Raw genomic sequence first — 25932 nt, forward strand, 5'->3', positions numbered from 1 at the left:
TCTGTTTGTTTTGGTCCCAGAGCTGGAATTCAGGGAGGATCACCCTGGGATAGTTAATGGAAGAAAATGGCCTGCTGATTCCCAGTCCTCAGCAGTGACCTGGACCCATGTGTAGGGAGTTCAGGTACCTCACTGGGAACAAATGTGTGCAGGACCAGGCAAAGCTAGGGAAGAGCTCCCAATGGCAGCACGAAGGGGTGTATATTATACTTATATTTTATATTATGTCATAATATATCAATGCAATTAATTAATAAGCCATTAATTAATAGTATAATGATACTGTTTATATCATAATACTGGTACTATGGTATGTTAGTTTTTTTAACAGGGTGCCACTACATTCTGAAAACTAACAGAGGGGTGCCTTAAGTCGAGGCTAAAAGGCAAAAAAACTGAGAACCAGTGGCTTAGTATTAATTAGGGAACCAACAGTGAATAGTAAAGCTTTCCAATAGGCCTGCACGACTATCCTTGTTTTACAGATGAGGAAACTTAGGCAAAGGGAAGATAAGTGACTTACCAAAGACTAGGGTTTGACATGTGAGAGAGAAGGGATAAAGTTGGCTAATTTCTGCTGTGTGAAATAAGGGACATTGTGAAGATGCAGGAAGGTGGTTTAAGAACAGGAATAAAAGGTATCAAAATTAGAAAGAAACTAAGCTGGTCTAGAGGCAAAACTTGGCAGTGTATTTAAATAATGATGTATAGGTTCTTTCCCCCATTACAGCCAGGGCTACCTCTAATGTAACCAACACCAGATAAAAGAACAGAGATGTTGCATTAAACCATTCAGGAATCTACAAAAGGTCTTCTGGAAAGGAAGGGTGGTTCCCTGGGTCTGAAATGCTATGAAACATATGTAGCAATGAGTGGGCACCTTCACAAAGAGAGAGCAAGCCCCTTTTCTAGGCAGGCAGTTTATACGTCTTGCCCCAGGAGCCTCTGTAACTTTACCAGAAGTGCTGAGGATTCACAATCACTCCCACTTCAAATATTAAGCTCTCACAGGCCTTAAGGCCCTTTGTTATGGTCACACTCCTTCCAGATGAGGGAAGCTCATCAGCTTTTGTCTACAGTGCTTCTCTCATGGAAGAAATGTGGCTGAGTGAGAAGTTCCCTTCCCCTACCCAAGCACTAATTGTGCCAGCCCCTGATGCACTCCCAGATCATCCCAATCAGTGGTGGCAAGAGAACTGGACCAACAAAACTGGATTTTGATCCATGTCCTAGGAGAGCAAAAACTTGAAAATCTTTAGGCCTCCTACTATCCTCCACAGCTCTCCCTGTTGAGGCCCAGCGGAAAACACAAAGAGAATAAGACCCAGACTCAGCTTGACTCACTCTGATAGCAGGGAAAGTAAAAACTCCCCCATCTACGACTCCTGTGTGTTATGGTGAACTGTAACAGATGCAGCAGTAGCAAAATGACTTGATCATTATTTGTCCATTGCTTCAGGCAGGTGATGTTGACAGGGTAAGGAGGGGAAGATACAAAGGAAAGGTTTGATGAGGGGGGAGGTTAAAGAAGATGAGTGAATATAAAGGATTCCTTGGGGTTGTAATTTGTTCCCCTCTGCAAAGCATGATGGGAGAATCTTCATTTCTAACTCAGTCTCTAATGGTTGCTCAATTTTACACTCTTTTGACCCCTTATGTGACTTGCTGCATAAGGGAGAAAATGTCAAGTTTTTCTCTTTTGGTTAAAGGAGGATAGAAAAAAAATGGGGATGTGGGGATAGGATTTATAATCTCTTGAACTCACTCACCACAGGCTGGTTGTAGTGCTCCAGGGACATGGTGACGACGTTGAGGCAGATGATGAAGGTGATGAAGATGTCCAAGTAGTGGCTGGTGCAGACTGAATGGATGAGGAGGCGGACAGGGCAGTAGGAGGCGTAGTATGGCAAACGCTGCGCTTCTTTAAAGGGAGAAGTTAAAAAGAGAGAGAGAGGAAGATACAGAAGAGAGAGAAAAATAAGAAAGGGGAGTGGGAAAGAAAGTGGGGAGAAGAATAGATGATACAAAGAGAAAGAGAGAGAGGGAACAGTAGAAACAGAAAAAGGAAAGGAAAGAGATAGGGGAGATAGAAAGAAGAAGAAGAATAAAATAAAAGAATGCGAAGAAAGAACATAGAAAAGGAAGGGGAAAAGAGGGTGTAAAAGGAAGGAGAAGAAAAGAAGAAGGGGTGGGAGTGATAGAAAGAATTTGTTAATTTTGTGTTTGGGGGAATGGCACTACATCAGCATTTCATGCCTCAGCAAATTAAGATCACAAATGATAAAAGGGAGCAGATGGCTCCAGGAAAGGCCCAGGGGGTGGCACAAGGGAGAGAAAAGACTGAATCAGAGGAAGGAAAATGCATGCCTGTGGGCTGGGAAAGGAGGAGAGTGATCAGATAGGATCTCTGGGGCAGGGGTAAATAGGAGTGATTCCAGGAACAACCACGCACTTGTGAAGCGTCTCTCACCAGATCACAGAGAACAGAAGCATGGGGGAGTCTCACTGGGGAGAGGACTCATCCAGCTCCAAGGGAACCTTGGAACTGATGAGTGAAACCACTGTGCAGACAGAAACGGACCAGGATCACAGCAGAGATGCCGCTGTCTTCTTCTTTTTTATGCCCCTTTGATTTAAATGGGAGGTGGAGTAATGTAGGAGTCCTCTATACTCGCTGGTGCTGCAGAGTTCCCTGAAGGGTGACTCTGAATCACGGAGGTATGAAGGTGTGTGCATGTGCGTGCATGTGTGTGCACGTTTGGGGAGGTCAGGTCCCTGCTAAAGAGCACACAGAGAAGCAAAAACACTCCTTTGAGCATTACTATTTCAGAAGCAAAGTGTGAAAAAAACAGCCACCCATCCCAGTGTGTCCCCAGGTGGACTGCAGGCCCCTTGCCCCTTCCTCTGCCACAGGCTGCTCATATTCTGGTTCTAGAGAGTAGCTGGCTGGGAGGGTGCCATAGCACCACAGCAGGGGTGTCCCACTGAGTGGAGAGCAATGCTGAGGGCTGGGGTCTATATGCCAATATACAGAAACCAGTTGATAAGAAAAAAAGAAGAGGAGAAGGTTTTTCTCAAAAAACCTCGGCCTACGAACCAACCAAACACTTAGGCTGTGCCTTACTCCTGCGCTTCTTCTCCAGGCGCCTCAGCCGCTTCTCTTCCCGCCGTCGTGCTTCCTCGGCTTCCTGGTGCTGCCGGCATTTGTGGAAGTTCTCCACCACTACCCCCACAAACATGTTGAGGACAAAGAAGCTGACAATGAGGAGGAAAGAGATGAAGTAGAGGAGCATCCAGGGGTTATTGTTGGTCATTGGCTGGAGGAGAAGGAAGAAAAGGTCATTATTGTTTGCCTAGAAATCAGAGGCGGGATTCTGAAAACGAGGAAGGTAACACACTGGGACTTGCTGAGAGCCAGGAATGGAACTAAGATAACGAGGGAGACAAACCAGAGATTGTGAGTGGCTGGCTAGATGTCAGGGGGTGAGGTTATGAGAATGTGGGAGGTTATGATTACAACTGGCTTTTTGGGAGACAGGGTTAAGATTGTGAAAAAGAGAGGAGGTTTGTGATTAGCTTGTTGGGAGTTAGGGGCTAGGGTTACAAAAAAGAGGAAAGGGAACAGCTCTCTGCAATTGGCTGGGTGGATCTTAGAGGGGCAAGATTATGAAATTGAAGAGAGGAGCCACAAGTGGACAGAGTGACCAGAAGTCAAGCACAAGACTATAGTAATATATAGCACTCAGGCTGCTGCCTTGGAAATGCAAATGCAATCCCAGGAAAAGAGCAAGTGGGCAATTAAAACATCATAAAGTATAAAAGATAAGTAGTGGAAAACTGTGCTGGGCAGAGGGAAATCAATTCCACATCTAAGGGGTTATGGGAAGGTCGTGTCTGAAAGCAGCTGTCATTGGGTGCATCTACACATGCAATTACTGTGCCTGAATAAACGCCGGCACAGTTTGCGCCTGAGTTTACTGCTCCCCAGAGCAGTGTTTACATGTGCACCCGGGACTGCAGCATGTTGAGCCAGGGTGGCACAGCACCAGCTGGCAGGAAGCTGAGGGGGGGTTGGAAATCAGCCTGCCAGCCCAGAGCTGCTCCCCCCCAGCTCAACATACTGCATAGATACTGGCTAGGGCACGAAGGTGCTAAAGTGCGGGGTTAGCCAGCAGATAGCTCCTGCACTGTAGCACCCTTGTGCCCTTGCCAGCCCGGTCACCATCTACACGTGCGTTGTGGTGAAGTAAAACACTCTGCCACAAGACACTACTTGTATCTGGTAGTACTATCCTATGCCAGTTAATTAGTTTACTCTGATGTAATAGCATTGCATGTGTAGATGCTGACATTTTACTGTGGAGTTAATTAGGCAACTCCACAGTGTCTCATGTAGACATGTCCATTTAGGTTTAAAGAGAAAGGAGACCTTGAATTTAACTAGGTGTCTTACCACTGAGGACTTCAAGTCCTCAACAAGTTGTCTACTGTAGAGTGTAGAGGGTAAGTGTAACATCACCTTGAAGGCTCAGTCCTGTGCTGCTGTAGTGTATGGTAGAGGTCTGACCTTGCTTTACTCAAGTCATTGCCAGTTTGGCCATTGGGGCAGCACTGAGACTTAGCTACAAACAGCAGAGAATTTCTGCTTAAAGGAAACTGAAGTAGGCAGCTGTAGGTCAGGAGGGTACATCATGTCAGGAGAGACACTGCTGAAAAGTCATCACCGATAAAAAAAACACCCAGTCTGACAACTCTGCAAAAGGGTTAAAAGGTAAAATCTGGAATAAATACTTGGCATGTTAGCCACAAACACACATCCCTGCGCACAAAGAGCATGGGCATGACCTACCAGCACTTAAGCAAATAAGGAGGGATCAGAACAACTCTGTAAAATGCTATTGGATGAAGACAAAATAGGAAAATGTAGCCAATATATTATGCTTTCACGCTACTACCTGAAAGAAGTCTGAGTCACACAATATACTTAGAAGGAGGTCTCTATACCTGCTGGTCAACAGCCACAGCATCTAGTCCATTATACATAATATTGACCCAACCATCTTTGGAGGCCAGAACAAAGAGAGACATCAGAGCCTGGAACACACAAAAATAGATCAAACGTAGGGTGCATGTAGATAAAGGGGGTGGGGAAAGTTTAGTTTTTAAATTCTTACATTCAAACAGAATTAAAATTCTCATCCTCCTTGTGGTGACAACCTGCTCTTTTGAACATGTATGGAGAAGGGAGACATTAGGCCATGCATGTGGGAACTGAGCTGCCAAAAGAGAAAGACCTTCAGGAAAGTCTGCTCTTTTATGGGAGTGGAGCAAAAAGCTGTCCCTCCCCAGAGAAAACCAACTTAGCAATACATTGCCTCAGGCGAGTGAGTTAGAAAAATAGAAAACCACAGCATAACATGCCTGCTGCTTTTTTGTGAAAATATATAAATGCTGGGATGTTCATGAGAGAGAACCAGTGAGATCTACAGGAGCCAGGACAGCTCTTACAAACACAATGACAACACACCCACCAACCACTCCTGCCTGCTAGGGGGAAAGTCTCCTTGCTGAGAAATCAGCATGTCAAGGAGACAGGAGGGAGGATTTTCACTCTTGTAGACGTCTTGTCGGTGGAGCCTAAGAGGTGGTAGACGTTCAGAATACAAATACAGTGGGTGCGTCTATATGTTCATTAATCCACTTTTGCTAACGCGCAGTAAATTTAGTACCTCCATTGTGAGGTACTAGAAAAAGGTGCATTAGTCTATTTTAATGGGCATTAGCAAAAGCCCACAGTTTTTTTGTGATGCTTTAATACATATTCAAATAGGCTAATGTGCATTAAAGCGCACATGTAGATGAGCCCAACGTGATGTAAACAGGGGCATAAGGATTGCATATTAAAGGTCTGATTTTCCTCCGGTCTTTAACTCCACTGACATCAATGGAGCTCCCTTTGCAGGTAAGAGGCCCCTACAGGCTGAAGTCTGGTATTGTTGACACAGGTGCAGCTCATAGGGAAGCTCAGGGAAGGAATTCCTGCATAAGTGAACACAGAACTCATCCCAAGGCAAGCGATCATCAGAAACAAGGTGTTACTCGAATGTTAAGAGAGTTCAGGAAGCTTCAAGAAATAGCTCTACTAGGAGGGCATAAGGTAAAGCAAATCCTTCCCCACCCTTTTATCTTAAATTCAGATGAGTTTCTTGATGCATTCTCTCTCCTTTTCTCCTCTCTTGGCATATAAATATCACTTACACAGACCCACAAGTTACCCTGATGTAACATGAATGCCCATTTCTAAGTAGCCTCTACTTCAGGTTGAAAGAGCATGTTTTGGAATGTTCCCCCACACCCGCTTGAACTAGAAACTGGAATTGGCCTTGAAGAGAGAGAGAGACACGATGCCAGCATGTAGCAACAATTTACCCAAGGGGAGGGGTCTTGGAGAGTCCCACACTTACCTGTCCCAGGTTGTCGAAGTTGTACTTGTGGTGTACCCATTTGTAATTGGCAGCCACACAGTCAGACCTGTTGGTGATGTTACGGATGTCAACACCTAGGCAGTGGTAGAACTTCCCTTTGAAGAGCTACAAGATGGAAGTGACTTGGTCAGTGAGTTTCCTTCAGGTTTTCCCAGTATTGCCAGACAGGAAGCAGTGGAAGGCTTCTGAGCCTGGGAGCAGGACACACGGCCTTTACCTCCAGGCTGCTGATTGCAGTTTGGTTCCAAGTCAGTGGTAACTGAATGTTGTCACTATCTGATAGCCATGGGGTGAGCTGCTGGTGCTGAAGTGGAACCAATGGCCTAAAAGTGGAAAAAGCCGTGTATCCAGCACAATGCCCCAGAACCAACGAGTCCTTTTAGTGGCTCCCAAGTGTATAGGAAGGGAAAAAAAGAGTTTTTCTAATAGGAAAGAACCAGAAAGACTATCTCCCTGGTTCTCAAATATTTTTAGGTAAGGTGACACTGATGTGGTTCTTCTGCTCAAGGCTCCTTTTCCATATGGAAGGTACTAGATTATGCATTTGAACAGACTCATTGCAACAGACTATGTGCAGACTAAGTACAGCACATTCCATGAGATGGAAGTAACACCCACTCCTGTACTCCTCTGCGACAAAAGCCTAAAATAAAGAGGATTAAAAAAAAAGGGCGGGGGGGCTGTGGGTGAATTTAGCGCTAGAAGTGAGGGGGAGAGAGAACTGAGTAAAGTCAGGCTTAAAGCAGACAGGTTCTGTCCTGCTCCCAACAGAAAGAGTTCTGCCAATATATCACAGTTGTAACCGGCAGGAGCCCCTGTCACTCCATTCCTGGGCCGGCTCCATAACTGTTAGTGCTGTGATCTAAATCCCAGTCTCCAGAGCTGAAAGGTCTGAGCACTAACTCCACTGCTGTCTTTACACATCTTCAAATCTAGCAGCATTCCCATTCAAAGAATCCCACTTACCACAGCCAAAGACCTAAGGCAGGGGTACCAAACAGTCTGTGGAGCTGTTTCACCTGGCCCATAAAGCTCCTAGAAGGGCCAAAAATTCAGGGCCAGGGCCTGCCATGGAAATCTGGGGCATGGAGCCCCATGGGGCATATGTGGTCATGGACTTGAGGGCAAGTGATGGCTGCCTTAACCCCTGTGCTGCTGCTTGCCCTACTCGCCTTGAGGCCACTGGTGGATTCAGATCTAGCCTGGGAGGCTCCTTCTGGTTCAGATCTGCCTTGCGAGTAGCCCAGTGGTACAAATTTAACCCAGGGGAGCAGGTGAGTTCGACACCCCTGACTTAATGGTTATTATGAAGAGACAGACCCAAAGGGTACATCCACACTGCAGCAAAAGAGTGCTCAGTCACACCACTGAGGGAATAAGCCTCACCCAACTGTTCCTGCTGTGCATGACAACCCCAGACAGAAGGACCCTCCCCGAGGGGTACCTCAAGCACTGTGCCTAAGACTTGATTTTCCTGTATATTCAAGTGTGGCAACTTGGGGTATCCCAGGGTGTCCTTACTGTCTCATTTCTGGACTTCACGCCTGTGGAAAGGAAAGACGCAGGCTGTTCTTGACTGAGCTCTCTGCCGCTGAAGTTTAGACGCACCCAAGGGAGGACTGAGTAGGATGGGGATAACAAAGACTTCCTGTGCTACTTTCCCCTCCTGAGATCCCCTCACCCCAGTTCCCTGGGTGTATGCACTGTGCTGTGGACTCCTTAAGGCATAGGGACACCCTGTGGGTTGTAGAGTGCCAAGTGCAATGGATAGCGAATAACAACATTACCTGCACACCCAGGATGCCAAAGATGATGAAGAAGGCACAACAAATGAGGACAATGTTCCCAATAGGTTTGAGGGAGGAGATGAGTGTCTCCACCACCAACTTCAGGCCTGGGGCACGGCTGATTACCCTGGAAGAGAAGGAAGGTGAGTAAATGACAGTGACACACAGAAGAGATGCTCTTTCTTCCCAGTGCTTTCAGAAACAGACCATAGTGCTATACATTTACCCCTGGGCCAGAAAGGCACAGGTTCAAGTCCTTCACTACTTGTCTTAAGTTCATTATCTAATGAAGATACTGCAGCGAGGTACCTTGGAGACTGGAGGAGGAACTGCACAGCGCAGAGGAACCTCCCTGTGGAGAGGACATCACTTGATACTCTTGTCTCTAGCAGGATGTCAAACAAAGCTCCTTTTATCCCAGTTCAAGTGCTCAGCCCATGTGGGCAGTAAGCAGTAGCATATGTGGGTGAGTGAGTGGGGCATGTGCCTTGGATGCTGCTTAAGAGTGGGAGCATCAGCAGGAGGGAATGTGGGGAACACCCCACTCTCCCATTTTCTGCTCTGCTTGCCTTCCTGGCTATACATTGTAGCAGCATGGGCAATATATGTCACAGAGTATGAAAAATTCTGGGAATCATAGTTTTGTAGAGTGGCAGTGGAGTTTGCTGCTACTGGGGGGGAAGAATTGACCCCACTTTTACCACTGAAATCAGCCATTTTATTGCCCTCTTGACATGGGCATCAGCAGTAAAGAAACCAGGTGGCCATTTCCTCCAGGAGCAGAAAACTCCACTGCCATTCTAGAGAAGTATAATTCCCAGTACACCTTGCACTCTACGACACACACTGCCTGTGCCTGCTACTTGCTGCTGTTCCTGTGAACTGACACAGGGGGAAGGGTGAGAGAGGTCTGCCCCAGGTGCATTATTTGCACACTATGCCTCTGACAGTAAGCATGTAATTGCAGATTCTCAGCAGCGTGGCCAACATCCTCTCACTCAGTAAGGTCTGCTCTTGGACTTGGACTGTGTGGGAGCCATTGCTGGGTGCACAGAGCAAAGGATGCTATGAGAGAGAGGACTAAGTATGTGCTGAAGGGGCTCTCACCTGAGGGGGCGTAAGGTACGCAGCAGTCGGAGGACCCGGAGCACCCCCAGAATTTTGGCTCCTCCAGCAGAGGCCACTGAGACCACAATGTCAATGAGGGATACAAAGACCAAGAAGCCATCCAGGATGTTCCAGCTGCTGCGGAGATAGGCCTGATCCCCAAAATAGAGGCCTAGAGAGACCACCTACAGGAGAGGAGACAGGGAGACCATGGGGGGAGGAGACTAAACCATTCCCATCCATGATGATGCAGGGGAGGCTATTTAATAACTCTCAAAAGCAACAGGTGAGGAAGCAGTGAAGACCTATTTTTCACCCTTCTATCATGTTCCTTTCGTGAAAAAGACTTAGTCTGTGGAGCAGAAAGGGAGAAACTGGTGGTATGAACCCAGGTCTAAGAAAGACAATGCTCTGGAAAAAATAATAAGCATTCATCAAAGCTTCAATGGTGTTTTCTCACTTTTCAGCCAACATCTAATCTTCTCCCCTGAGTAAGAGGACTCAGGAAGGGAGATCATGTTGCACAGTGGGAAAGGGTAAGCCAGGATACTGGGGTTCTGTTCATTCCATGCTGTCCCACAGAGTGAGGCAAATCTCTCAGTCCAAAATCCAGAAATGTTAGGCACGTAAAATTAGGTATTTAAATTTGTATTCCCACACCAAAATAAGCAGTTTACTTTGCCAAGGTGCTGAACACCAGCAGATGCCACTGAAGTGAAAGGTATTTGGGAGTACTCAGTACCTCTGAATATCAGGTTTATTATTTAGATACCTAAATGTGGATTTAATGTGTTGAACTTTATGCCTCCCAAATTTGAAAACTGACCTTAATCTTTGGAGGACTCAGCTACCCCATCTATAATATGGGGATAATGATATTTCCGTACTGGGAAGTGATTTGAAACCTGTGAATAAATAGTCATTTCAAATGAGAGCTGCTACCTTTCTTGATGTTGTTATTATCATTATTATTACTACTACTACTACTACCACCACTCCCACCTGCTGGCCATAGTTCACTGTTATCATGAAAAGTCATATTATATTTAGAGTCCATTCTGCTTCTCTCAGATACCAGTAGGCCTATTGATTAAGCCTAGAATAACTACTTCCTTTACAGACTATGGGAGATTCAACTTGGGCTATTCTAGATTTGGTGCACATAAACATGTCCTTGCCAAGGCTGAATGCAAGAGGACTGGCTTGACCTTTCTGGAAGACTGAAAGGACGGATAGATTCTGGAAGGAGGATGAGCAGAAAGGAACCACACAGGGCCCATGAGATGAGGGAAAGGGCTGAGCTGCTCTCTTCAGATGACTTACCTTTAGCATCATCTCAGCTACAAAGATTGCTGTGAAAATGTAGTTGGACACAGTGAGGAAGATCCTCTCCTAGAAAGAATAGAGAAATCCCCTAAAGCACACCTAGAGACACTCCTACTGTTTTGCTATTCTAGTAAATTCCTTGTTTTGAAATTTAAGTCTCTTACTTTTTTATGCATACGTGAGACTGAGACTGTAAAAACAGCAGCAGGTGCCAGACAGCCTTCATTCTACACATCTCAGCCCATGCACTTCAGTCCGGACCTCCAGTGTCACCCGTTGCTCTAGTCTTGGGGCTACCACACAGCTCTGGGAAAGCTCTTTTGTCATAACCTGCAGCAGCACCTGCTGCTAAGCCTCAGTGACCTTCCACAGAGTCCTGCCCAGGCCACTTAGTCCTGATCTGTAGCCCTGTTCTGTGACTCCTTGCTGGGACCTCCCCTGAGGACAGACTACTGTAATCTGCCTAACTGTGGTACAGATTGGGAATGTGTACTGGGCTGAGACTCACAAGAGGTCATTTCACTCATGATCTCAGTCTCTCCATGTCCAGGTCACCCCCATCCACATTCAAGATCAAGAAGCAATGCACTTGAACTATGAAATGCCATTCGCACTGGGGCACTGCTACACACAAAGATTACTTGCCTTTTTCAGTTTCGGAGTCTTGGGCTCCGATTGGAAAGTTATCTCCTAGCTAGGAGAGGCTGGAGGACCCTTTTGTTTTCTAAACAGGAAACTACTTCTAGGAAGGAAGGTTTGCACCACTGTGAGACCTTCAAAAGGGGGCAAGCAAGCCTCTTGTTCCATGTGGATGCATCACAGTGATATGTGTGCTGGGAGACTGTCCATTGCTGAGGGCTAGTCAGAGGCAATGCCAGTGCCCATGGTAATAACTTTCATGGACCTTCTCCACCAGAGCCCTTGAGGTGTTGTGTACAACAAAAAATGAGACAGGTCCGCTCACCGTGCTCCTGTGCTCAATCTGTGGTCTCTCCAGAGCGATGGTGATGCAGTTGAGGAAGATAAAGGCCAGAACAACGTAGTCAAAGAGCTTGTGAGCAATGATTGTTTGGCAGAGGATGCGAAACCTGCATGAAAGTTCCAAAGAGACATGTATGCCTTGGGCAAAATGAAATGAGGTACTACAGGGAATGGGGTACAAGGAGCTGGGCCATGCCAGACATTCAGCTCTGGCTAAAGGAAAATCAGCAACCACAGTAAAATAGTACTAGCAGAGGTTTCTGGACCACTGATTACATTCCCTTGCATTCACAGGCAATTGTTAACCTGAGGATTCCTCAGAATCTCCACTTCATACTCTCACACACAACTACAAAGCACAATGAGATCAGCTGCCGGGGCCCCCCACCCAGGTAAGTGAGATCAGCCGCTGGGCCCACCCCGACCCTGAGTGGTGTCAAGAGGCACCAGTCGCCCATGGTTTGCTGCATACAAGTGGGAGTCAGCAGATGTAGTGGGCGTGGGGTTTCCCAGTGGAGGTATATCAGAAACACCAAGGACACCTGACAATGTGCACAGGTAAAAGCTGGGGACATCAGGGCACTGCCAATGAGCTGCCCTTGCATGACAGAAATAAATTGGTTAATATGTGCTCAGAAGATCTCAGGAAGAGGACCAAGCCCCATGTTACAGAGGAAGGTGAAGACCCCCATAGTCCTTGTCAATCTGACTTGGGGGGAAAAATTCCTTCTTGGTCCCATATTTGGTGATTGGTATGACCCAGAAAAAGAGCAAGATCCTTTAACCAGGAACTTCTGAGTTTTCTCAGTATTGGCAAAAGTACATTGTAGGTTAAAATAGGGGTATCACCCAGCCTCTGCTATAGCCAGTAGGGGTGTGCGAAGCAGGCCCTATTTGATTCGGATTCAGATTTGGCCCGAATCAGGGACAGTGATTCGATTTGTTGATTCGGATCACTGTCCCTGATTCGATTCAGCTGAATCTGAAGATTCAGTGCGGATTCAGAGAATCAGTGATTCGGACAAAGACACAGTTTTAAATGTTTTTTCTACATACTTCAAGGTACCAGCGCAGCTTGTGAATGCTGCAATGCTGGGGCAGATGGAGCATCCCAACAGGAGCACAGGGAGGCCCCCCCACGTGTTCAGCAGCGAAACTGGAAGTAGACCAGAAGTACTTCCGGTCCACTTCTGGGTCTGCCAGGGAGCGTGCAGGGGGCCCCACATGCCCCCCACCCCCCCAGCTCTGCGATCAGCTGCAGGGGGACCTGAGTGCCCCCCAGACCAAGGAGGCACCAGTTGCCAAGCCGGGGAGGTGTGGGGGGGCCCTCAGCATGCTCTCCGGCAGACCCAGAAGTGGACTGGAAGTGATTCTGGTCCACTTCTGGGTCTGCTGCCAAGCGTGCTGAGGAGCCCCCCACACTCCTGTGGGATGCTCCATGCACCCCAGCGTTGCAGCATTCACAAGCCACCTGCTACCTTGAGGTATGTAGAAAAAACATTTAAAGCTGTGTCTATATCCAAATCTCCGAATCTTTCTGAATCTCTTCGAATCAATTCGGAGGGTTCCGATTCGATTTGGAGAGATTAAAGGGTCCTCTGATTCAATTTGGATTCAGAGATTCAGCCACCAAATCAGGCTGAATCTCTGCCAAATCAAATCAAGGAGTGAAGCTTTGCATAGCCCTAATACCCAGTGTCTCAAGCTGGGTATATGAACAGACTCAAACTGGTATATATTCTCCAAAGAGCTTCTACTAAGCAGTCACTTGGAGTTGTGAAAATCATATTTGTTAAGCTCTTTTGTTAGTACTTACATATTCCACATAACAGCAGTTTTTACGTACTCCACAATCTCCTATTTACTTATCTTTCTGGCACCCAGGTGAGGAAGGGAAGTGCTATTATCCCTATCTCACAGATGGGAAATCGAGACATTGAGAACTAAGCAACTTACCCAAGGACACAAAGTAAACTGTGGGAGAGCAAGGAATAGATAGAACTTAAGCCTCCCATGTCCCAAGCAGGTGCCCTGAGAATGTCACCTTCCTTCCACTCAAACTTCTGATCCTATGAGGGCGATGATGAGTCCCAATTCTCATTTCCCCACCCAAACCTAGAGCTGTTAATCACTGTTCACCCATGCTGAGGCTACAAGGGAGCAAACCCTCTTGGGTTGCAGACGGGGGAGGCTCTGCCATCATGGGAAGTCACCTTCTGGTTTCTCTAAAAGGCACAATAGTCTGTAGCATAGGCAGGCCTCAACATGGGCAGCAAATATTCATAAAATTCTTCATACCCTTGTAATGAGCTCTGGCTCTGGATGCCGATAGTTGCCATGAAAGGACATTTTCTATTGGTGGAAAGAGCCATTGCAAGAAGCTGTTCCAATATTTATTTCTTTAAGTGCAGGGAATACTAACTTTGCCCCACATAGAGTGATATGACTGCAAACAAGCTAACATCATGCCCTATCATGCAGTGAAGAGGTCGCTCTCATACCATGACAGGCATTGCCAGTGGCATAGAGTAGTTAATAATGCAGTCCTTTCCTTTTTAGGTCAGAGTTAGTATTCTCTGCACTGCTTTGCTATAAATATGTATTTACGCTTTATGATTACACAAAAGAAAAACAGAACATTCCACGGGGAGAAAAAAATAGCCCCAGCCATTCAGGATTCCCTGCTTCCACTCCCACCTGGGAGACTGCACAAGAGAGATCTTGAATGTTGGTTGGCTGGAAGGACTGGGTCTAAACAACTCCTGCACCTGAGTGCAGTGCCATGAAGTGTGTCCCTCCCACTGGCACCTCCTGTGCACACACCAAACCTTGAAATGAGGAAATGAAGCTGCCCTGAAGGCACTCCATGCTGGAGACAGAGAATGTCTACACCATGGTGGCACTAAGCATATCCCAGGCCCCTACTCCTGCTCACACGAGCCAAACCTGGAAATACACCAGTAAAGACACTCTGGCATAGCTTCCAGCAATCACTCTCAAGTGTGCCTAAAATCAAGTCTCAGGAATGGCCTCAGAGGACTCCCTGGAGTGTTGTCACCAGTATTTTACTGGGTTTGGTGCAGTGGCAACGTGTAGGGGGTGCACATGCACCCCTTGAGAGCGCTGGTGCACCCCCTGTCAGGCCGCACTCCCTGTTTAGGTAACAGGCAGAGGGGCAGGCAGCAGCGCCGGTGTCCTCCCTGTGAGTGCCGGCTGGTGAGCTGGGCTGCCAGCAAAAGCGGCCATGCCACTTCTGGAAGTGGCTGTGGGAGTGAGATCGGCTGCCGGGGGACCCCACCCCGGTTGATGAATCATGTTAGGGGGGGCATGTGCCCCCCTGACTCAAGAGACACCAGTCGCCCATAGTTCGGTGCATGCAAGTGGGAATCAGTAGATGGAGTGGGCTTGGGGTTTCCCAGTGGAGGTATATCCCTTAGGCCTGTGTGAAGTGGCTAGTATTTGCTTCAGATTCAGCCGATTTGGAGGACAGTGATTCAATTCGGTGATTCTGTCCCGATTCGATTCAGCTGAATCTGATTCAGAGATTTGGCTGCTACCAAATCTCCGAATCAGCCAGGCCCATCCCCCACCTGCTCTCCCAACCCAAAAATGGCTGCTCTTCCCACCCCAGCTCCCGGCTCTTGTTAAAAAAAAAAAGCCCCGGGTTAGCGGGTGCTGCCAGGTGGGGGGCAATCCCCGCTGCCCCCCCCCGTCCCACGCTGCATGGGGGGCTCTGCACAGGCTCCCAAAGCTCCAAGGTCGCTGCAGAAGTGGTGAGTCCCAGGGCTTTTCTCATTTTTTTTTTTCATAAAAGGGCTGGAGCTAGCCCAGGCAGGGCACCTGTGGGGGGGCTGAGGGAGCGAGGGGGGTTGGGGGCTTGTGCAGAGCCCCCCAGGCATTGGGGGCAGTGGGGATCGACCCCCAGCAGCACCCCCCGGCTTCCCCTCCCCCGCCCCTAGTACTTACCAGCTCAGAGTTGGCTGCAGCTCCCTGCTGCAGCCACCGGGGTCCATCCAAATCATCAAAGCTCTCCGAATCTTTTCCAAAGATTCGGAGAGCTTTGAATCGATTTGGACCTTTAAATTGGTCCCAATTTGATTTGGATTTGGAGATTCGACCACCAAATCAGGCAGAATCTCCTCCAAATTGAATCACCCCCCCAAAGCTTTGGACAGCCCTAATATCCCTGCCACAGAACTAACGTGCCCAGAGAGCTTGAGAGCACTGGTAAGGGGTACCTTCAAAGCACCCTCATTGCTCCATTTCTGGGTGTGGCACACATGGAGTAGGTCCATGATGGCAGCACACTCAGGAGTGCCACAAAAGCAGTATAGATATAACTACTGAGCTTGAAGCAACAAAATCATTCCTGCCTTGAAAATGTAAAGCTGCAGCCAACATTCAACTCATCTGCTGCAACCAGATTGCATTTCCCCACCCCACCCCACACACAAAAATAGGACAAACCTGTTTTGGGGAGAAAAGAGGTAGATAGACCAATCCTCCCGTAACTCACACCAGTCTGGCTTGTAGACCTCTATCATCTTCCGGATGCGGAAACACAGGGTCTGTGGGACAAAGGGAAGTGGATGTCATTGGTCACTTCCTTGCACCTTTCAGAGGTGCGCTTTTTTTCTTTAAGTCTAAAATACCAGTAGCTGAAGGTCTCTAGATCTGCTGTCTCCTCAAATCCACCTCTTTCCAGCCTCTTCAAGAGGAGGGAAACTAAGTAAACATCACAGCCATGGGGGGATGATAGGGTGGGCAGAGTATTCACTGGGGCTTCTCTGACAGGTGTTTGCTTCCCTCCAAAGAAAGAAAAGCCTCAGTATTCATCCCTGGCTCTTTGGACCTGGAACTAATGATGTGTGCAATGTTAGCCACTGACTTGTCCCAGTGATATTGTGCAGGGGAATTGCCCAAGGACCTCAGCTGAAGTAAACGCAGAGATTTAGGTCCCTGACCCACTCAATGGGTCAAAGGGAAGATGGCATCCATTGACACCTTTGTTTTTAAGTGAAGTACTAATGATTTTATTTTATACAATGAATATTTCTGTTACAGTCTCTACTGACCCCAACCCCATTTGCACACCCCAGTACTGTCTGCTTAGTGTGGGCACTCAAACCTTGGGGTCTGGGTAGTGAGGGTTGTTGTGGTCTCCTTGTGCTTCAGCTATGAACAGACCTCTGACCAGCTTACAGGGTATGGCATGCTCTAATTTGTGTGACTTGGACACTAAAACCTCCTGGGTGAGCACAACTCCCTCTCTTATCTCTTATGGTTGCTCTCCCCCTTCTAAATCCTTGGTGCTTTTTTGGCAAATCCCCCAGCACTCACACAGCCTGTCTCCTCCTAGTGCCCAGGACTCACGTAGTCTATCTCCTCCTCTTCCTCTCCACGCTCCTTGCGGTTGTTCATCTTTGGGAAGATCTCCTTAGCAATATTGGGCATTTTGCCATTGCAGTCCTGATGTTCAGTAGTTCCCAATGTTACACCGACCTTCCGGGTTGCTCTGTGACTGGGTGGGACTGATGCCAGCTCCACCAGATCACAGGAGCCTTTGGTGTCCAGGGAAAGTGTTCGCCGGTGGTGAGGGGCCCTTCCCATCCCAGCTCGTTCCCCATCTGTTGTCCTGTGCCTTTCCCCAGATAACAGAGATTCGTGCTCAGCTGATGGAGGTTTGTGTTTTAGGCTGTGTCCCCGAGCCAGGCTATTCCAGCTGGAGCGGCGGCTTCCCCAGGCCCCACTGCGACCCCATGCACCATAGTGAGAACTGCGAGAGCTAGACTGTAAAAGATTGAGACAAGGGATTCAGTGAGTCAAGACACAGGGTTTTAGCTTATTAGAGCAAAGGCTCACCTGTGAGCTCCCTTATATCTCCCAACAGGGTATAATTCTGTCCTCCTGTTTCAGCAGAGGCATTTTGTGAACTTCTGTAAATTTAATATCTATTATTACTATTACTCCTGCTAGTATTGTTACTAATATTATATAACACTGGCTGCATGCCAAGCATTTTACCAATTAGGTACATAAGAAAGCAGAGGATCAGTCATTCTTGTTTTGTGTAGTCATTCGCACCATTGAATAGTGGACAGAACAACTGACAAAATCAGGGGGTAGGGTTTCATGGTTGCTTTGCACAAGGTGCAGAGAGAAGGGCAATCTGATTCTCTAATCTTTGTTTACAATCTAAATGTGAGAAGGAAAGAAGAGAAAGGGGCTGGATGGTCTCAGCTCACTGCAGCAGCAAGTCAGCACAAATTGTGACCATCAGGCATCACTGTACAGGATAAACAAAGGACAGGAGTAGAAGGTTATGCTATGTAAGGGGCTGAGGGGCACCACTAGAGCTGTGTGTGTTGGCGGAGCAGAGTGCCTGTGGACTACGGCAACAAGAGGTGGTGCTGGACTGGAGCAAGGAGTGCTGGCAGAATTGTCAATGGTGCTTTGGGGGTGGCAGTCAAGAGAGGTGGCTGCAGGCTACAAGAGGAAAGGCTGCTGTGGATCAAGGATTATATTTTCCCCTGAACTAGGAAAACCTCACCAGCTGGAGGACCTGATAGTTCTGATACTACCCGCCAGCCTTTCCTAGTGTCTGGAAAGCACTCTACTAGTTTTTTTTCCATCCAGGGACAGGCCACAATGATTTCACACTCTGTGCTTGAGAACTACTGTGGAGGACCAAGAGGTCAAAGAACATTTCACTCAAGAGGAGAAAACAAAAGGGACTAAAACCTACAAGAAGCCACAGTGATAATATGGAAACTGATATTAAAAGGATTGATAATGTGGAAATTATGACTGCTTCAGGCAAAAAAGAGATAGGCAACAAGCTTCTGTTAGAGCATCTCTAGTGGCAGTACAACCACCCATGGCAATTCCAAAATGGCAGCACTAATGTAATGAAGAAATGTATTGCTAGTTGTTCTACTCACTCACCAGTGACCTCTGGTCATAGGTCATTCTCCCCAGTGACATCACACTGCTCTTCCTGGACCCAACAGCAATGAGGACTTGATCTGGCTGCAAAGAGTTCCGGGATGAATTTGTGACAGCAGCAGATACCACTGGCTGGTTGGAAGAAGGCGGGGAGGGGTCAAGATGTCCATTTGGTGTCACGGGAATTGCACAAAGCTTGGGATCTGGGCAGAGCACAAACAGAGAAAGAAAGAGAAAGGGACATTTCTTTTTCTTCCAGGGTTTCTTCCTCACTGTTCAGTGAATGTCTGAATGCCCTGGTTGGAAAGCCCTATTAGAACCCAATACTGCTTCCTGGATTGTGTGCAAGGGTGGTCCAGACAGTGATAGCTTTAAAGTAATCATCTTTCTGAATACAGAATGTACTGATTTCCCAGAATCCTTTAAATTCCTTTCAACAGCAACGAGTCCGGGGGGCGGGGAGGGACAACAAAGTGTGGAGAGAAATAAATGGGATTAACACAGCTCATCTTCCTCTCTAGCCATCCTCTGACACATTCTCCTTTCCTGTCCCTTCGCCCTACTTCTTTGGTCCATCCTGGCAGCAGTCCCTTTCCTCTTGCACTGGAGTCAGGAAGGGAGTTTGCTCAACTCCTGAAGTGACACAGCAGCTTCCAAATTGCTGGGTCTGTTTGTCCCACCTTCTCCCACTGCCCCTCATGTGACAGAGCAGGGAGCCTTCCTACAAGAGGAGCAGTGCCTGGGGCCTAGCAGAGCTTTCCTTGCATACACACCCTGCCAGGCAAAAAAGGGGGCAGACCTTTGGCAGCTTGTAAGAGAGACAATGATCCCACCTGTTCAAACAAACGTAGTGGTTTCCCACAGCTTTCATCATCTGAAACAACAGTACCACCTGTCTGACTGGCAGCTACTTATTATTTTGGGCATGTTTCCCATTTTCTTCACATCAGCTTGTCAGCTTGAGAAACCAAGAGATAGACTGAGACTCAGCAAGGCCTACATCCACCAGTACTCTGGGGGCTCCTCTAGACTCCTTTATCCACCTCCAAATTTCAATTAACAGTATGTTGTGGGTTCTTACTGGCACCCTTAAAACACTGCTTATGCATCCCAAGGATCCAGGGAACTTGTTTTAATTTGCTCCTTGGGTGGGCCAGAGAGAAGCATCTACATTTCAATAGAGGTGAGTTTAGGGGGCGTGGCAGGGTGGGGAGAGGAAACCAAAATATTCTCAGTGTTTTGAAATGTTACCCTTGGTGATTAAAATAATAGAGTTTGAAGCCAGAAATGATCAGTCAGGCTATCTAGTCTGGCCTTCAGCACAGCACAAGCCACAGAACCTCACCCATAGATGCTCATAACTGATGTTTGAGGTATGGCTCATCTTTTTTAGATCTCACATCATTTTTGTAGCTCCCGTGGATTCCTTCTAACTCACCACCATCCTTTTTTCAGCATGGACACGGGACTGGACACTGGACTTTTCCAGTAACACTATCACTAATGCTGTACACAGAGGCAGTCCTACCTTCCTTCTCCTACTTGATATTCCCGTGTCTGGGCCTCCAACGATTGCATTTCCCTCCTCAGCAACAGCATTCCTTAATATGTTGCCAGGACTCTTATTTTTGCAGGTAACACTGTAAGTTGGTAACGAGTTCAAAACCACCAAAATACTAAATGACAAAGAGAAACTAAATAGGGATTTATTATTTACTCTCTCACACAATATAAGAACTGGAAGTCATAAAATAAAACTAGTTGGCAGTCTGTTTAAAACTAATAAAAGGAAGTTTTTTTCACATAGTGTGTAACTAACTCATTGCTACAAGTTGTGAAAGCTGACAGCTTAGCTAGGTCAGGCTTGTCCAACATGCGGCCCGCCAAGCCATTTCCTGTGGCCTGCGGTGCTGCGATGGGAAACGAAAGTAAACACGGTTTACTTTTGTTCCCACCCCTTGTCCCTCCCCCAGCTCCTCAGCAGCTTCCTAATGGCTGCTGAAGGGCTGGGGAAGGGACAAGGTTCCCACACGCACCGCGTCAGCTTGACGTTGCTGACATGGTGCGTGTGGGAAGAGGAGCGCAGACCCAGCCCGCCTCCTCCCGTCCCCAGTACCACGTGGGAAAGCCACCACTTCCCGGCCCGAGCAACTCGCCGCTCCCTGCACGCAGGTGAGAGGCAGCCTGGCTTGGCCACCTGGCCCTGGGTTGCTGGCGGAGGCGGAGGCGGAGCAGCGTGGGCAGGTGCCTCCTCCCACTGGGCTGTCGTCATTGGCCATGCTGCGCGGGGCGGCCCCGGGCTCGGGCAGAGCCTGCACTCGCTGTGCCCCGAGGTGCCGTCTGGCCCCAGCCCCAGCTCCCTCCAGCCTGATGCAGCTCAGCGATGCGGACCTGTGGAGGCAGCATGACGTCCGGGCTTGCCCTCATCGTCTGCCTCTGCTGCCTCCTCCCCGGCTGGGGCACTAGGGTAGGGTAGGGTAGGGCTGGGCCAGGCTGGGCTGGGCCGGGCCAGGAAGATGGTGCCTCCCCCGGGGCTGAGCCAGTGACTGTGGGAGCCTGAGGAGCAAGGGTGCCCTGTGTTGTTCCGCTCTGCCTCAAATAATTGCCCACCCTGGTCTAGATCAGTGGTTCTTAACCTTTCTTGTACCAGGACCCATTTGTAAACGTAGATGGTCAGTCCCAACCCAGTGTCCCTCACTGCTCCTACCTCCAGACCCCAGTGCCCCAGTATGTGGGGCATGGGGGGGGGCCCAAGTAGCCCCTTGCAGGCTGGAACTCTGCCAGCCCACAAGAGAAAAGCCACAGTTATGTTTTTCTCCTTTAAAGGAGAGCCCATTTTTAAAGTTTGCTCGTGACCCTTTCATATATTCTTGAGACCTACTTTTGGGTCACGACCCATGTTTTGAGAAACGCTGGCCTAGATCATGCCCAACCAGTGCTGTCCAACATCTTTTTTAACATCTCCAATGATGGAGAGTCCACAACTTCCCTAGGCAGTCTGTTCCACTCCCTCGCTGTTCTAACCTCTGTGAACAGAGGGCTGGTACTGGAAATACAGCAATGTTTTCAGGCTCTGTTCTGTGCCTTGTCAGTTAACACATGGACAAAAAGAAAAGGGGAAGAGGTTTTCTCTTTAATTTCTACCTCCTCCCATTGGCAAGAAGCTGTTGGAAATTTCTTCCCAAGGTCTTGTTTGACTGGTGGCAGGATGACTGCTGCCTCATGGGGTCCAGGTCAGGTACTGTTTTTATTATTTTTATTTTGGATTTTAAACCACATTTCCCAACCCATTTCATTGTCACTTCCTGCAACTTCATTGGTGTCAAAGGTCACGTGACATCACTTCCTGATGTGATAGCACTTCCGGTGAGGTCTTTGAACATGGCTTGCCGGCCCACTGGGTGATAAAAAGTTCATGATCCAGCCTCACATTCAAAAAGGTTGGACACCCCTGAGCTAGGTTCACAAAGGGACTGGGCAAATTCTTGGAGGAAAGGGGCATCAGTAACTATTGGGCTTGTGAGTTAGGGGTATAGCCTCTGAATCAGAACTTCCTAGGCTAAGTACAGACAGTCAAAAAGCCCGAGGCTGAATTGATTCAGTCTTTTCAGGTTACTCTAAACTGCAGAGATTAAACTGAGAAGCACCTGAACAGACATTTACTTTTGTTTCAGGGAATGCAGTCACATGTCTGCAGTGGTTCAGGCCAGAAGCTGGGGGGTGCTAGACCACGCCTCCCAGCTGCTGCCAAAGAGAAGGGACTGAAGCTCCAAGGCTTCCCTCTCCCCCCGCTGGAGCAGAGGGGGCATTTCCAGGCCCCAGCCTGGGGATAGCATGCTGAAGGGTGGGAGTTAAAATCCCCTCCCTGGCCCACATGGGACCCTAGCCTGGGTCTGCCTGGGCAGGGGGCAGTGCCTGCCAGGCTGAGGAGGGGGTGGGTGGAGAAAAAGGTAGTGGCACTGAATTTATAAAAGCTTGAACAAGAATAGCTTTTTCTTTGAAGCGAGCGTGTATTGAACACATCAATTTGCCACATCAAGCACACAATAAAGAACAACCAAAAATCTTCACCTAAGTTAAGATACAGCAGAGTAAGGCACAGTGAGAGCACATACAACTTAGTCTAACTTAAAATGGAATGCAATAAACCAAAAAGACAAGAGAAAGCCTTGCGTAAGTCTTATGTAATCCTGAGGGCAGAGAATCTCCTTACAGCAAGGTATTCATAAAATCCTTCTTGGGGAATCAGCAGGTAGTCTTAGGTGCTGGAGTGGAGATTCCACAGGCCTCATCTCTACTTGGGATTTTACGGGTGCACTTACACTCCCCCTTGGGTGCCTTGACAGTAGTATGCTTGTCACCTACAGCACCTTTGGCAGGACTCTCGTGCATTCAGTGTCTTTTGCCTCTGCTTAGGCCATCCAGTCTCCTACCTTTTACAGGTTCTGCTTTATAATATAAATGTAGGTCTCTGCTTTCTTTGGTCACACTGGCCCAAGCAGTCTGGGACCCTCTCCTGTTTCCTTAGCTCCATCTCCAGTACATACATATGATGATTATGCCAGGGCTTTGCCAACACCTCCCACCTCTCAGTCTGGTCCTGCAGGGCTTGGCACTCTGCTCACAGGTGCCAGGGGATCAGTCCCTCCAGCCCTGGCTCCTTCTCCTCCCCATGGCCTAGGGGAGCTGAGGGGAATTACACTCTGTCCCCCTCCCCTTATCAACTGTTTGCCTCAGTCTGCCAGAGGTGGGAGGGAGTGGAGTCTGCTGGTCTCCTGCCAGCCCCCTGCCCAGCAGACCCCAGCTCGGGTCCCATGCTGGGGGGGAGAGGCAATTCAAACCCCCTTCCCTCCCCTCCACCTGACCCTGCCTGCCCCCACCCCCACCCCCTTCACTCCAGCTGGGAAAAGTCTGGCAGGTGCTGCCCCCAACACCCCTACTCCCCACCACCCATAGACCCAGCTGCAGTCCCCAGTTGGATTTCCCCCACACACCACCTTGTCAGCCAGCCCTCACAGCTCCGACTCGCAGACAGCCCAGCCCAGCCCAGCCCAGCCCAGGGCTGCAAAGCATCCCAGGATGCTGGAGGACTGTGATTTAACTTGAACCAGGGAGGCGTCTGGGACAGAAGTTTCATAAACTGGGTTGACTTAAATCAGTTAAGTCTGATACTACATTCAACCAGGTGTATCTTAAACCAGTTTCAGCAATTTTGAAACTGGTTTAAGTGCACTGAACTTCTGTTCTGTTACAGGCTTAAACCCGTTTCTGATCACTTTAACCAGTTTATGTGTAACTTCTGTCCCTAGCCCTAGACTGTAAATGTTGGAGGCAGCAAGTGGGAGAGGCACAGTAGAAAAAACCTTGGTCATACTCTGTTCACTCTCCCTTTCAGTATCCACTCTCTGCCACTGTGTGACAGAATATAGGGCAAGATGGACCTACAGTTTGACCCAGTAAATGGCAGTTCTTATGTTCTTAATCAAACAAACAAACAAAGACTTATGTAACTGCACTGTCATGAAAATGCTTTAGCCAAGAGCAGCATTACAGTTTTGCCTTAGGCAGGGAAGAGAGTTTTCAGGGCTGGGGAGGTTTCTGCATATTCACATCTTTCACCCAGATGCTGGTGGGATTTGAGCAAATCAGCCCAGAGGATCCACTTACCAGAGCCATCCTGGACATCCTGAAACCTGTCAAGCTCCTCCGCATTGGATGAGCTCTGGTCTTCATCTGAGTATGATCGGTTGGCATCACCCTGGAATGGAAAAATGAAAACAAAGATCTGGGATTCAGAGGCATCCAGGAGGCAAAGAATTCTGTTCATTCTGGTCATCCATTACCATGGGTGATAGGGCTGCCAGATCTCACCATGGTCAATGGTAGAACTCATATAGTTGCACTGTTGGCCCATGGAAAGGGAAGGAGTCATCCCCTCAGGGTAGTATGCAGAGTAGAAATTGTGAGCTCCCTCCTTCACTTAAGTGGGTTTGACACCCCCATGAAAGGGTTAAGATAGGTTTTTTTTAACCCACCCTGACCATGTGGAAGGAACCAACTTCAATGCACTACCTTGGGATCTCCTGCCATTCCTTTCATACCATTTCCAACATCTGGCTTTCAAATCTGCATCCTTCCTCCATGGAAGAAGTGGCAGTGGCAACTCACCTCAGCCTGGAAGCCCTCCACCAGGATAGCCACCAGAAGATTGAAAAGGACATAGTTGCCAAAGGTCATGAGGGCTACAAAGTAAAGGGATGCCCAAGGCGAGGTAGATGCCATCCCGTTATAGAGCACAACATTCCAGTCCTCCTGGGTTAAGATCTGCAACATAGAAGAGAGGGCACCTAAGCCCACCAGAGCAAAGCAAGAGTGAAGGGGATAAACGTAAGTGGGCAGAGAGAGGAAAATGATCTGATCACTACATACCCCCATCTTCTTCCCTCATCCCAATGACTGCCAGGATCCCCACCAGCAGTGTGCGCTGTCCAGCTCTCATGCTGTCTTTGTGGCATTACCTCAAGTGACCCCAAGTGAACAGGGAGAGACACACACAAACATAGCGCATGTGCTGAAGCATTAAATAGAGAAGTTGCTGCAACACAGAACTGATCTTTGCAAGCTGTCCATCTCCCCATTCTCTCACTGCTCCTTGAAGGCTGGAGCCCCTCTGCCTGAGAGATGTCAGATTACCAGATGTCTGTCCCTCTTCTCTCAGCATTGCATACTGGAGTCTCAAATGTAGCTTTTTGCATCATTGGGAGTGAGGGCAGCATTCACTAGTACAAACCTCCTCCTACTCCTGTTCACTTTGAGGTTGCCTCTCTGATCCCATCATGGGTCTGGCCATCTCACAGCAGGCAGCACTGACTCACCTGGAACACAGTGACTATGGCCCAGAGCAGGGAGTCAAAATTCTTCCGGTCAGGGACTGTATCTCCAGTGTCCGTCCTGAGGCTGAACTTGCACCCAAAAATGTGCATTCCCAGGATGCTGTTGGGTGGGGCAAAAAAGATAATGTCCAATTTAAGTATCTCTGCTACCAAAGTGAGTTTGTTAGAGTACTTCCCCTTCCAATTCAAACAACTAACCATTGTCACCAGAGTAAGAGATATAAGAATGCAAACAGCCCATGGAGATCTGCCCAAGAGGGGGCCAATCTCTGAATGGCCTGTATCTCTTCACGTCATCTCATCTCTTCCCCTCTCCCTGCACCATCACTGCTGCCACTGCAGCCTCCCAGTTTCTGACTAATCTACCTCTCTTGTTCCATTTCTCCCTCCCTAAACCCCTTCCAGTTT

The 25932-nt window shown here is 48.2% G+C and overlaps 1 protein-coding gene across 1 annotated transcript in view; it reads right to left on the bottom strand.

Annotated features, from left to right (window-relative positions):
* The window catches only part of CACNA1I (calcium voltage-gated channel subunit alpha1 I), a 261054-nt gene that overhangs the window by 19682 nt on the left and 215440 nt on the right, over positions 1-25932 (bottom strand). Inside the window, 15 exon segments of the mRNA XM_025211326.1 lie at positions 1770-1921; positions 3125-3317; positions 5005-5094; positions 6465-6590; positions 8273-8399; positions 9380-9564; positions 10703-10771; positions 11670-11793; positions 16154-16254; positions 17060-17476; positions 18632-18834; positions 23626-23628; positions 24299-24389; positions 24800-24955; positions 25507-25624. Of these exon segments, the coding sequence (XP_025067111.1) occupies positions 1770-1921; positions 3125-3317; positions 5005-5094; positions 6465-6590; positions 8273-8399; positions 9380-9564; positions 10703-10771; positions 11670-11793; positions 16154-16254; positions 17060-17476; positions 18632-18834; positions 23626-23628; positions 24299-24389; positions 24800-24955; positions 25507-25624 (2155 nt within the window).

This window comes from Alligator sinensis, unplaced genomic scaffold (genome assembly GCF_000455745.1).
Source record: "Alligator sinensis unplaced genomic scaffold, ASM45574v1 scaffold215_2, whole genome shotgun sequence".
NCBI lineage: Eukaryota > Metazoa > Chordata > Crocodylia > Alligatoridae > Alligator > Alligator sinensis.